This window comes from Pararge aegeria, chromosome 19 (genome assembly GCF_905163445.1).
Source record: "Pararge aegeria chromosome 19, ilParAegt1.1, whole genome shotgun sequence".
Lineage (NCBI taxonomy): Eukaryota > Metazoa > Arthropoda > Insecta > Lepidoptera > Nymphalidae > Pararge > Pararge aegeria.
Window position 1 is genome coordinate 4,492,759 of NC_053198.1, and position 13,372 is coordinate 4,506,130.

At 33.4% G+C, this 13,372-nt stretch overlaps 3 protein-coding genes across 3 annotated transcripts; 1 reads left to right on the top strand and 2 right to left on the bottom strand.

Annotated features, from left to right (window-relative positions):
- Nucleotides 1–2,488: 2,488 nt before the first annotated feature.
- Nucleotides 2,489–4,578, bottom strand: LOC120632276 (trafficking protein particle complex subunit 6b). Its single transcript, XM_039902100.1, has 3 exons — nt 4,287–4,578; nt 3,540–3,803; nt 2,489–3,028 (listed from the first exon to the last, which is right to left on the bottom strand). Exons 1-3 carry the CDS (start codon nt 4,371–4,373, stop codon nt 2,903–2,905), a joined length of 477 nt encoding a protein of 158 aa, XP_039758034.1. The 5' UTR covers nt 4,374–4,578; the 3' UTR covers nt 2,489–2,902.
- A 1,611-nt stretch (nt 4,579–6,189) lies between these two features.
- LOC120631962 (protein HEXIM1) lies at nt 6,190–10,564 on the top strand. The gene has a single exon (XM_039901675.1). The coding sequence runs from the start codon at nt 6,413–6,415 to the stop codon at nt 7,433–7,435; it is 1,023 nt and encodes a 340-aa protein (XP_039757609.1). The 5' UTR covers nt 6,190–6,412; the 3' UTR covers nt 7,436–10,564.
- Nucleotides 10,565–11,631: 1,067 nt separating this feature from the next.
- LOC120632371 (tRNA-specific adenosine deaminase 2) lies at nt 11,632–12,715 on the bottom strand. Its single transcript, XM_039902228.1, has one exon. It carries the CDS (start codon nt 12,408–12,410, stop codon nt 11,922–11,924), a length of 489 nt encoding a protein of 162 aa, XP_039758162.1. The 5' UTR covers nt 12,411–12,715; the 3' UTR covers nt 11,632–11,921.
- Between the last annotated feature and the right edge of the window lie 657 nt (nt 12,716–13,372).

Below are 13,372 nucleotides of genomic sequence, written 5' to 3' on the forward strand. Positions count from 1 at the left end.
ATATCCCATCAATAGATCCTAGATAAACCTTAGACAAAGAATTCATTTGCGAAGACTAAATACCAATGAGGATACAAAAACTGTAAAGCACTGACATTTACAAAATTTTTTATTATTCCTGCAGATTTATTTACTTTCTTAACCTTTCTGCACTAATGCTCCAAAACCCTGCTTTATTAATATTACTACTAATATATAATTATTTATAATAATAATAATCATTTATTTCAGATGTTACCATCCATAGATTGTTAGTATAATATTAATAATGACCACCTATACTTTAATAGCTATTCTGCTGTTCGGGACGGAGAGGAATCAAACAAATCATTAAAATCGGTAGAGCCGTTCTTAAATTTGAAAGTTGTAATGGTAACATATTAAATTAATGGGTGTAACTTTTGTGTTACTAACCCGACTGTTCGACATAATAATATGTTTATCATAGTCTTTTAAGGTTTTATTTAATATTAGTCTGGTTGGTTGCACATTGTCTTTGTGTTCCTTTTTATGAAGTATTTTGGATATCACAAGACACGCTTTGCGAAACCATAATTCTTAATTAAATAGTGCTATACTTACCTCTGATAAAAAAGGAACAATGATATTTCAAAAGGTATGCATTTATAAAAGATCAAAACCTAGGATGTGTAGGCAGCGAACGATGTTTTATCGTTAGCTGAGGGTAGGTACCTAAAAATTGTATTAAGTTAACGGAAGAACTGCTGTGAAAGCTGGCAGATTGACCATGGCCAATATTGATTTATTAATATGTTAGTAAGTCACTGATGGCCAATACCGATTTTTAATTTGTCGAACTATTTGTAATACATACCTACTCAGACGTACCTTTAAAGTAGGTACCTACTTTAAAATATCCAAAATAGTCAACATTTTGTACAAGTAAATAGTGTCCCTGCGGTAAAATCGGGAATCGAGTCACCTAGGTAAAGTAAAAGTTTAGACACCTAGGTGACTTTCAACTACGTGGACAAACGACATCAAATGAGTTGCAGGTAGCCGTTAGAATTTAGACGCCAACTGCGTCGGTGGTTTCTTATTTGTAATCCCCTCCAAAACGACCCAGTCTGAAATGTCGACTGAAGCCCAAAACTTCACAGAAGGCATGCTTGGGTCGATTTTTCCTTTCCCCCGAAGACGTCGAGCTCTGGCTCCACTTCTGGCCAACTTTCGCGCTCGCTCCTTCAGTGACGCTGTTTTAACCCAGGCGGAACGCCTACTACTCTATAGTTGATAGCTATACCAGCTACGCTCCTTCCTAAATAATAATCGCCATTGCAGCACTTTAAGAACACATCCGTTAGTACTCAGAGCTGCATTTTAGCGTTAGTTGTTTTATAAAAATTTGATATTTTTTTTATGATCCTAAGAGCGGTATTCAGCGATATTTCTGCCGTGGTTTATCTACAACGAAAGTCAATCGAACAAGCTCGCTTAACAAATTGAAGAAACTTCAAGCTGATTTTCAAGTAAGTAAACACTTAGATATATTAGGTATTGTAAATCAAATATACTTTTTTTAGATCCCTACTAGTTCAGTCTTTACTTAAATCTTACCTGTTGGTAAGTCATGATAAAGTCTCTAATAGTAGTGGGCGTTTTAGGGGTATGGTAATTGGTAGTTAAGCCATACCCAATTTTATTATGATTATACGTACAACAAAAAAATGCCACAAGTCGCTGCTAATAATGTCTTAGTCCGACTTGGACGTGGTTAATTGCATAACACAGACTACAAATCTTAGCAGGATCTTAATCGAATGTAAGAGATTCTTTGAAACACTTTATCAGCAGTCAGGGTGTAGTGTTAGATTTTCTCTACGAACGTTTACTTATTCGATCGCGTGAAATGACCTTTCACGATTTATATGGTATCGAAAGAGCGCCATCTAATTACAATACTGGGAAACACTCAGGGGGCGTATTTTTAATGTGAGCAGATACAGTCTGATTCAAACTTCATCAGTTCGATTGTTCGAGTTTTGATGCGCGGTATTACTCGGTATCAGCCAATCAGCTGTATGGTACAGTTAAATGCCTGCGTAAAGATACACTCGTAGCTTACTTCCGCGATGACATAAATTTTGAATCTGACTGTAAATAGTAGTTGCCTAAGCAAAAAACCAATATTGTAATTATATTTCAGGCTGAAGACGGCAGACCGATTTGGTTGAAACGCGGCCGCAGCGATCGCATACTGTCTTCACTTACTTTTTTTCTATGCTATGTTGGCATTTTAATGACTTTAACTACAATTTACGACAATGCAAAGCCGTCTTCGTGGAAAACGGGAAAACAAACCTGTTAATTTAACATTGGCGCTAATGTGCTTTCACTCAAATATTTATACCGGCAGTATTTGTAGTCGCATATATAATTTCTTCAAACTAGCCGATTTAGTACTACTAAGTAATTAGAATTAATATTTTCGATATGGTTGGGTAATTTTAAATTAAAACAAATTTAGTTAATAAACACTTTCTTTTAATGTAGTCTTTACAATTTCAAATAAAATAAAACTACACCAAAATTAATTTTAAACAAATTGTCATGGTATTATTATGACATTCTCAAGTCTTGAGTTGTATGCTGCTCATTTAAAATTAAAACACTGCCATTGGTATGCATGCAGGGTATGCACTAAGCGGGCATATAATATAAAATGGAAAAAATTTCAGTGCAAATTATGGAAACTTAAGTGTAGGCTTTCTATAACTCATACAATGCCTATCCTTAAGCTTATTATAACTGTATAAATAGCATACATATATATTATACATATTTATTTTATAATATTTTAATGGTAATTTAGTGCATTTCATAGAATTTCATTAATTCTTTTACTAATAAATAAATCTTTGAAGTTATTTGTACTATTTATTTAAGTTCTTTGGACATGTATATGAAATTTACAAGAAGGCATTGACTGAACTTCAGCGGTGACAATACTATTGATGCAAAGATTTGCCAGACCTCCTCTGATCAATCCGCATGTGTAAGCTACATACTGAAAGAAAAATAAGGCAGTATTAGTGATGGTGAATATTTTGTAGCCACAGTGTTGAACTATGCCACTTGATCATCAAGTACAAGCTTGATGATCTAATATGATTTATGAACCTATCCCCATATGAATGTTTTTGTATTTAATACATTATCATAGTTGTGTAATAGTGGCCTATAACATTTCATTGCTGGACTAAAGACCTCCAATGGGATAGTTTTGCCAAAATTTCCAAGCTGGGCAGACAGGTTGGTGATTGCAGTAGAGTTGGTAGTAGAAGCTCTTATGATGATGCTGCCCATTCTCCGACATATTCCCTTAATTGCCTTTTATGACCCCGACTGGAAGAGGAGAGGTGGTGGCAAGCATATCTTGATCTGCAGCATCTTTTTCTGTGTGGATTGTCAAATGTATAAACAATTCAAAATTTCAGCAAATCATTTTGAATTTTTTAAATGCTATATTAGAAATGATAAGTCACATATGATAAGTGGCATACTAAGTAAAAAATTACCCTTGGTGCATATTCCAAATATTGGTGGCCATTGGAAAAGTTGGTCAAGAATCTGAATGCATTGTCTTGTAACACGTAAACTCCTTGGTGATTCGTTCTTAGGTTGTCAATCTGTTTCTTATAAATACAAGTCCAGAAATCTGTGCATATGAACTTCATAGTGTCTAATTCATCTTTGAATCTAGGCCACTCCCGTGTTAACCTTTCCATAATTTTGTAGCCAGCTGCAAAACCAATGTATTCTACAACAGATAAATCTACCTCCTGAAATGTATAAACAATAAATTTAGTTATGAGTTGTGTAGCTGTGACAGTGATAATTGGTGACCAAGTACATTAGATGTAGTGTAGTAGTAGTATAGGTACCATTTCCTAGCAAAATTTTTTGCATAGTGGTTAGAAGTAGGAGCCAAAAAAAAACTTGCTAGCAAAAAAGCTATGAATTTAGAACGAATACAACAATAATATAAGTTTATAAATACAATACAGAATTGCAAAATTAAAAATTTTCCTTAGCTAAGCAAATTAAACAAAAATATAGGTAGCTATTAAATATTACCAATACTTTAATAAAATATCAAATATATATGAACGCTTCATAGCTGCCTGTGAAAGGCCTACAGGAATAAAAACACGATATCAGAAAAAAAGGTCGTCGAACTAAGCTGCCACCTCCCACAGCTTCAGTGTGCAGCGTACAATAAATAAATAAAATAATATTTGTCACTATTAAAAAAGTTTCATTACCTTACTACCGTTCGTTGTTTTAGTTTGTTCTAGAGCGTAATTAATGATTTCGGAATGTAACAAATCAAATACAATATCATCAGCCATTTTCTTTTTATTACAATCTTCTTGATTGATCAGAACTCAAAAGTCAAAAATACAAATAAATCTTTTTTACACTAATCTTAAGGAATTCGGGATATAAATAAATTTCACGCTCAATTAGAAAATTTGAAGATTTTATACAAAAACAAACATTCTGCTCTCATTCTGCTTTTTGCTGTCTTTTCGTTTGAACTGTCAACGTAACATCGACAGTTTGAACCACAGAATGATATTTATCCTAGGTTTTGAGCAAAACTGACTTTGTGTAAAACACAACAAATCACAATTCGCTTTGCCAATGTCGCGAATATCTTGGAGAAAGCAATATCCTTATATTGATCAGTAAAAAAAATTGCCTAGATTTAAACTTCGTTCAGCAATAGTAGTTGAGCACCTTACATACGAGTGATTATTTGGATAGCGTATATCTATACTCTGAACTATTATTATAAAGAGGTAAAGTTTGTGTGTTTATGACCCTGTCGGGGGTAATCTACTGAACTGATTTTGAAAATTACTATATAAATATATATATAATATAAACTAATATAAAGCCACATTTGTTAATAGCCTAGACTGTATATCAACCTGAAAACTAAAGAGAAATTTTCGTGGCAGTCGGATTTGCAAAGTAAGTCTGAGAAAAAACGGTCGAACGAAAACGTTCTTAGGATCGCTGCCTTCGCTGAAAGATATGATTGAGTTCTATAGAAAAGTTGTAGAGCTTGATAATGCCTACTAAAAATCCACGCCAGCCTATGTAACTTTTATATGTAAGTAACAAAAAAATAGTGAGGAAACCTAAGAGTTCTACATAATGTTACCAAAGGTATGTTGAGTCCACCAATCCGTACTAGGCCAGCATGGTGGACTACGGCTTAAACCCATTATTGTGGGAAGAGACCCGTTACCGGACCACTACAGGGTAGTGGGCCGGTAATGATGATGAACAAAAAGTATAATGATTATATTACCAAAAAGTATGAATTTTTATCAAATAAGTAAACTTATCACCTCAAGTTTTTTTTAACGAAAGACTTTTCTTTTTTACTACATATAATTTGGACGAACGGTTCAAGAGATACTACGTTATAGATATGGAACCGCGACCGTGTCGTAATCTTTTGAGTACAATTGATTCTATTATACGATTTTTTTTACATGTAAAACATGTAAATCTATTTAGAAATAATCTTTGTTGGCTTATATCGGATTGGAACTCCTAAAAGAACGTATAATATTTTTGTACCAAAAAATAGCATTACTTATTGGATTGAAGCAGGCGTTACTTTGCGGGATTCCATGATATATTATGAAAATGAGGCTTAATTTTATATACTTCGCGAGAATCTGTATGGTGTAATTTATAATTTCTTCAGTCATTATACTTCACACCAAACAGATAAAATGTACCTGCATAAAAATCTATTTTTGTTCTCAAAGAGGTAAAAAGTTTTATGTAAAATAAATACACTGAAACATAAATAGCATTTTAACAATTATTAGTACAGCTTCTTTATTTTTTCAAATATCTTATTTAATTAATTACCCACGTGATTCCGTATACTTAATTTATAGATAATATATGAGCTGATTTATTTATATTCGGGTAAGTTCTATACTGCAGCAAGACATACTCGTTTTTACTTTTCAAAAGAACTTCCATATCCAACATGGTACAACCAACTTGCCCGCTTATTTAGAATATTTAGATGTCACACACATTATTTGGTTGTTCATCTGTGATTGCAAAAAAACAAACTTTTATTTTTAACGAGTCTATGGTTTTATTCAAGTCTAACTCCAGTCCAACCCTGCCCTACTCAATAGCGATTGGATTCAGGTGGAATTGAGTCGCCTCCGTTAAGCGCATTAGACTAAATAAAAATGGCGAAATATGCTATCAATTCAGTTCAGTTAAAAATTGTGAAAATAAGAATAACATAACTTTGGAGTTAATGCGGTTTCATATTATTGCGATCTGAGTGTCTTATTAAAAAGAATTTATTTAAAAATTTGTGTATACTTTTTGGTTTCTAAATATGGATGTAAATAAGTTAGCGGAGATTAAAGATGGCGACTCGAACCGCTCGCTAATCTTAGTCGAAGCGCCATCTATAATGGAAATGCCGAAACATAAATTGGACAGAAGTGTGAGTGTAAAGAAGAAGAGAAGGCGCGGGAAGTCAAAATGGAAAATTGCAAAACCCTTTCTTAAAGTGCCCTGGCAGGATAGGCGTAAACTCGTCAATACTAAACGAAATAATCGCTTTCGGAAACTAGCTTTGTCTAAGACCCAGGCTCCTTTTAATAACAATCAGTTTCTGATGGAAATTCATAAACCAGAACCAGAAAACAACTTGTATCTATTCCGAACACCTTCTGCTCGCACCCGCGACTCCAGTTTCAGTGTTGATTCAGAAGAAAACTATTTTTACTCTCTCCCCGAAGACGAAGAAGAATATTTAACAAAGGAATTTTCCAGCGTGTATGAGGATGCCCAATGTGAACGTTTGTCCAACATGTCCAAGAATGAGTTGATCCAAGAGTATCTTTTACTTGAAGCTAAATATGACAATCTTGTGAAAAGGAATGAACGTTGCAAACTGAAGGAACTGGAAGATATCAAAGATATAACTGCAACTGATAAGGATATGTGCCTAGCAGCAGATGCAGACGGTATGGCAACTGATCAAGACACATCCGGTACTTCTGTTAATTCAGGCTCAATTGATGAAACTTCACTGGATGATGCCATGCAACAATTATTGGAGCAAGAACAGCAAATCAGAGAGCTTAAAATGGCTAATGAAAAATTATTACTTGAAAACAGTCACTTAAGGCGTAATCAAGGGTCAAGTGAAGACTCTGAGAGTGATAGCTCGTCAAGTTCAGATAGTTGCAGCAGTTCCAGTTGCTCAAGTCTAAAAGTTGAGCCAGCTGCAGAAAATGGTATCAGTGAGGTTCCAAGTGAAAATCATGTGCAAGAGAACGGTGAGCGTAATGCAAACAGTCCCAAAATTGAGGAACCAGTAGTCAATGGGTTTCATAGCCCTTCTGAGTAAATATGGTTCATGTTTGTTCCATAATTTCCACTTTTGGTAGCAATTGTAATGCAGGTGCTATAATTTCTGAGCATACCATATGGTTTACTGAACATTTCAATATCATAAATATCAATTGAAGGATCACCACTGCTGGACATTGGTCTCCTGTAGGGTTTTCCAAAATTCATGGTCTTATGCTCCTTGTATGCTTGATATAGAAGTGTTGAATGATTATTGTAATTAAGCCTTGAAATTCGCAATTATAAAATTGTATTAACAATCTAAGATACCAATAGCATAATTTATGCGGTTACAGAGTTTCATGTTTTGGGGGCTAACTAGCTCTTCTAGAAATTGTCCTCACAGTTAAGGATGGAAATGGGATAGTGAGGGAAAAATCACATTCCAGAAAGTGAACAGTTAATTAACATGCTGTGTGTTTCAATCAACTTAATTAATATAATTGTAGCAGTATATATTCTCATTATAACAAATAAGATTTTGATTTATGTCTTAATTTTACTATTGTTTACTATTTGTCCATTTGCAAACCTGTTTGCTACCAAAGGCTATGGAATAGTCAACAACATTTATGTGATATGTTGTTGTATAGTTAAACCTATTTGATGCTACAATAAGTGTTCATACCATGAATAATATTAAGCCTTTATAATGTCACTCTTATTTTCATGTCATGGGTGAAAAATTCTGCTGTATTGCACAAGATGTGAGAACAGTGCAATGCATTTGTCTTTATTGATTAAACTTACAGTACTTTGTAGAAATTGTATTGTATTCTATTGTGAGAGTTGCCAATCTTGTGATTATCACATTGATTTACATCTCAGCTTAGCAATAGGGTGGCTGAAGGAATGTAATTGTGAGATCTCATCTTAGATTTAGTGGAACATCTGTGATATCCTCAGGATATGTATTTATGATGGTAAAAAAAGAGTTGTGCTTTTTTGCTTTCAAGCTTGTAATTGTGGAAAGTTCATTAATTTTTTTATTATATGAGAGACTCTAAAACCTGACGGTACAAAGTTTAAAATCATATTCATGACTTCACTGTTTATATCATCAGTATTTCTGAATTTAAAAAGACTTTGATAACACCGCCTAAAGAGAATGTGAATTAAGCAAGTATTTTCTGTATCAGATACAGAATCAATGTCTCTTGTTTAGAAACTGTTCTTATTTTTAAGTATTGAATTTATCGTTATGTTACTAGTTCCAGAACTGTCAGAAATTTATTTTGGCATAGTGACAACAGATATGTGTGATCTAATTATTTATGGACACAAATTAACAATATTCAATTCAATTGCATCAAAGTTTTGCAATACATGAGCTAGCTAATATAGTGATTCAAGAATGATTCAAGTCATTTGCATAATATTTTTAGAGTTCCAAATCAAAAATAGAATGAAAGATTGTTTTTTGTCATATTATTTATTGTAACATGTAATTTTTTGTCATAAACTTCACACATGAACCTATTTAATTATATAAGTAAGTAAAGTAAATATCAATTTATATTACACTATCCATAAAATGGATCTCACTTTTATATTTATAACAGTAAGGAAAATAGGTATAGGATATGCATATTATTGTAGAGTTATGACTAATATATTATTTGTTTGATTGAAATAATATAATGTTTGTTATGTTGTGTCAAAATAGCGTTAAGTAGTTAGTATGGTAAAATAGAATAAGTTTTATGATAACCAAACTCACCAATTTTTCATAGCTCACTCACAGCAAACCCTGCATTGAGTTGCCTAAGTTTCAGATTGCTATGTTTCCAATCAAAAGTTGATTTTGACTAGCGATACTCTGTGTAACATCTGGGTAAATGGAACTTATTCACCTTGTTATATACTGGAATTCGTCTACACTTTGAAGCTAAGTGCTCTTAGCAAAATTAAATCAGAATATCATATCTTGGATCTATCAAAATGAGTATCAGGTCCATTTGGCTTTGTCTTTAGTGTTTTGGTACTGAAAGTCGAATCCTAATCCTAATAAGGCACACTACAGTAAGGTGTGTTTTTTGTTACATACATTTACCAATCTTTTCAAATATTAAATTTGTGGCAAGGACGCTTTAACAGATATCTGTGCTGTGTATCTGTCAAACTTGACACATATCTGTGCACTGTGTTTCGAGCTGTGTTTCTTGAGTGACAGCCATTAGTCGGGGATAAGTTAATGCAGTTATTTTAGACAACACAATAGAGCGTACACTAATTAATAATTATATTATTCTACTCTTAAGTCGTACACAAGCACAATTATCAAATTTATTTTTAATTTTCTTACACAATACACAATTTTAGTATGATAAGAAAAACTGTTATCTCAAGTAGCAATGTTGTAAACATTATTCATGCATATATTATGTAAAAATGCCAAGTATTCATGTGTGGAGTGTTGGATGGGAATTTGGAATGTTTTTTTATAGTTGACCTTCATCAAACTGGTGTTGAGTATAATATGAGTAACTGCTACATTTTTTTTTATACCTGGGCTCTGATTTTCTATGGCATTGAAATCTAAATGCAACATAACAAAGTGTTTTTATATGAAATATTGATAGTTGGATGATTATGTATTGGAATTTTGGCTATTTTATATAATAAAAAGAAAAGAGAAAATACCTGCCTAATATGTGGTTTGGCTAGCAGTCATAAAAAAGTATGTTTATTCTTGTATCTTTATTTCTGAATGAAAGTCTTTGCCTACCAGAATATTTTAGTAATAATAACTCTATTTTGTACATTTTGAGCTAGTCTACAAAAATTATGGCTAAGATAGGGCAACCTGATTATAACAAATGTGAAATAAAATTTGTAGATTTACAGTCAGATTTAATTAAAATAAAAAAGTAAAATTGTGTGAACTATCTTTTCGTAAATTTTAAGTATTTATTTAAAGAGGTGTGAATAGCCCCAATATTTCATGTGAAATTAATTACACCTTAAATATTTCAAATTGTAATGCCAATTTTCACCACACATGTTTTACAAAAACTAAGCAGAAAGTAGGTACTATCAAATGAAGTGTTATGTAAATAGTTTACTTTACATGCTATAATATGTTTATCTCTCTGTATGTCTAAATAATAAATAATATTGATTCTTATTCATCTTTTAATACTAATAATGTGTGTGTGATGTCTCAAGTCCAATGTCAAATACACTGGAGTGCAGATGATACAAAATAATAAAAATTAAACTTATCATTGAAATTGGTTCATAAAAAAAACTCTTTTAACATTGTTTAAACCACACAATCAAAAACTTTTCCATCTTCGCAAGAATATGTAAAATTGGCACAAACAAACAGTAATCTGATATCATGAAAAAAAAATCCTTTAAAATTGGTAGTTTTCAGTATAGTTTCAGGAGTAAATGGTATCCTACATAAATACTTTCCTGATTATATACCATCTTAAATTCTATCAGTGCTGATAAGAAGCATTTGACAAGCCTAAGATTGTGACCTAGTTTTCTTATCCAAATAATCTGATTACAATAAGCTGAAAAGTTTATTTATTTGGTTGCAACACTGGTGTAAGTACAATTAATGTAGGTACAATTTCAAAGCTGAAATATGTATCCTCCGCCTGGATAGAAGCAAACTTAGGAAGGTGGTGGGAATCATAACAGGGCATAGCTCCTTAAACAGACATCTTTCCATCATAGGTGTCACCGACAGCCCTCTTTGCAGAGCATGCATGGAGAAGAATGAAACACCTACGCACGTGATGCTGGAGTGCACGGGCGTGACAGAGCAACGCGAGATCTACCTGGGATCACCAGCCACTATCCCAGAAGTCCTCAGCAACCTGGGCGGCATGCTGGGATTCTGGAACGAGCTTGGATGGCTGGAGTAGCGAGCAACAATTGGAAATTTCACGTACAACAAGCGAAGCGCTTACGTGCGGAAACTGCCCAGAAGAAGAAGATGTATAAGCGTAGTGTTGTCTTATCTATACATATAATAAAATTTTAAATATTTTCTGCGTAAGGTAGGACTGATTTATTATGATAGTAACATATTAAATCAATGATTTTTAACAATATTTCTAACAAAATGGTTGTCTGCTTTAAACTTCAGTAAAATTATTTTATAGAAAAAAATAACTCAAAAATTTGAAGTATGTTTTTCTTACAGCTAGGGAATTAAATAAAAATGGTTATTTAAGTGTATTATAGTAGACATAACTGAGATTTTTTCATATTTTTGTTTTAATTTTTATAAATTACTAATTACTACAATACATTAATGAAGAAGAAAATAAAGGTTGATTCTTAGAATGTATAAAAAGTTTAGTTAAAGTTGACCTTAAGTTGAACTTTGTAAGTCCCATTTAAAGTCCACTTGGGCTTAAGGTTAGCTTCCAAGCAATATTTGTTACCCAGAGGTACAGCACAGCTCTGTTGCCGAAAGTTGTTTAGCTTGCACAGTTTTATACTATTGATGTTCCTATTAAGTGTTATGAGGGCTTTTTCTTTGCTTTTGTTTCAGGTGCGTTGGGATTGGCACCTTTATAAAATTGCTTCAAAAGAGCCATTGCCTCATCTGCACACAAATTTCCAGTGAGCAAATAGTTAGGTTCATAAAATTTCCTTACGTCCAACACAGTGTAACCACCAAACCTGTCATTAGCACATCCATAGACAACTTCATTTACGTTCAAAATGTTCAGTGCAGCTGCACACATGATGCAGGGCTCAACAGTGACATAAACAACAACGTTTCTGAAATAGCTTGCATGGTCAATACCATTTTTTTTACAGTGCTCCAATACAGAATCTATACAGTTCATTTCTGCATGCCTGGTTGGATTACGGGTATGATTAACACTGTTTCTTGACTCTGCCACAATAGTATCATTAATAGTAAAAACGCACCCAACTGGCACTTCCTGAGCTGACAGTGCTTCGGATGCCAGCTCCAAGGCTCTTTTCATGAATTCGACCATTATGATCCGTTATAGGGAAGCTGATACCGCAAAATCGTACATGCTTTTACAAAGCAATGTTTATACTGTGCTCTCATTTACTCATATTTTTAATTAAGAATATTGTTACTCGCTAAGTGTATGATTAAAATATAGATATTTAAAGTTGATAACTTTTTTATCATTAGAACTTCAAAATTATCTCGTAGAATCTAAAGAAAACAAAGCAATCAATTGACAACATATTGCCATTTGGCATCTTCAAACGTTATAGTTGACACTGACAACTTTTACTTTATTACGGCCCTAGGTTAAAGTCTTTTAGAGCCTCGGTTACATGTTTAAATTGTTGGTATCCTCTTTGACAGTCATGTAAACTTGTTTATAAAAACAATATAGCATTTCCTGATTGAAAGTCTGCACGTTGCTTTTATATATTGATAATGACCAAATAAAAATAATTGTATAATGTGTAGAGTAGTTTTTTCTTTATTGATGGCAAGCGTCATCACCATCAATAAAGAAAAAACGCGAAAGTATGGCAGTTATATAAAACCGATACGCCTCATCGGTTTATACGCAAGTAAGTAATTGATGGCAAGTCTTTGTCGGTGGGGTAGTTCCCACTAGATCAGACGACAAAAAATTCAGAAATAAAATATTCCCAAATTGCTCCTGCCGTGGAGATTGTCAAGAGATCTAGTTTAAGCTTTTCACGCGCTGATAAGACGTTCGGCTAGTGGCTCCGAGGCAAATGTAGATTCATAAGGATAAAGTTGGACAGTCTTTCGGGTTCCAAATTTCTGGTGCCCAATGTTAAACCTTTGAAGTGCATAATGGTCTTGTTGAACTCGGGAATAAAAGCACGAGTGCGTAGAAAGTATACTCGCGGTTGCCATTCGCCACCTTGATCTTTTTTCGGAATACCCACAAGGCGAGCGGCGATGAGGCGAAGCAATAATGCATTAGTTGTAACACCTTCA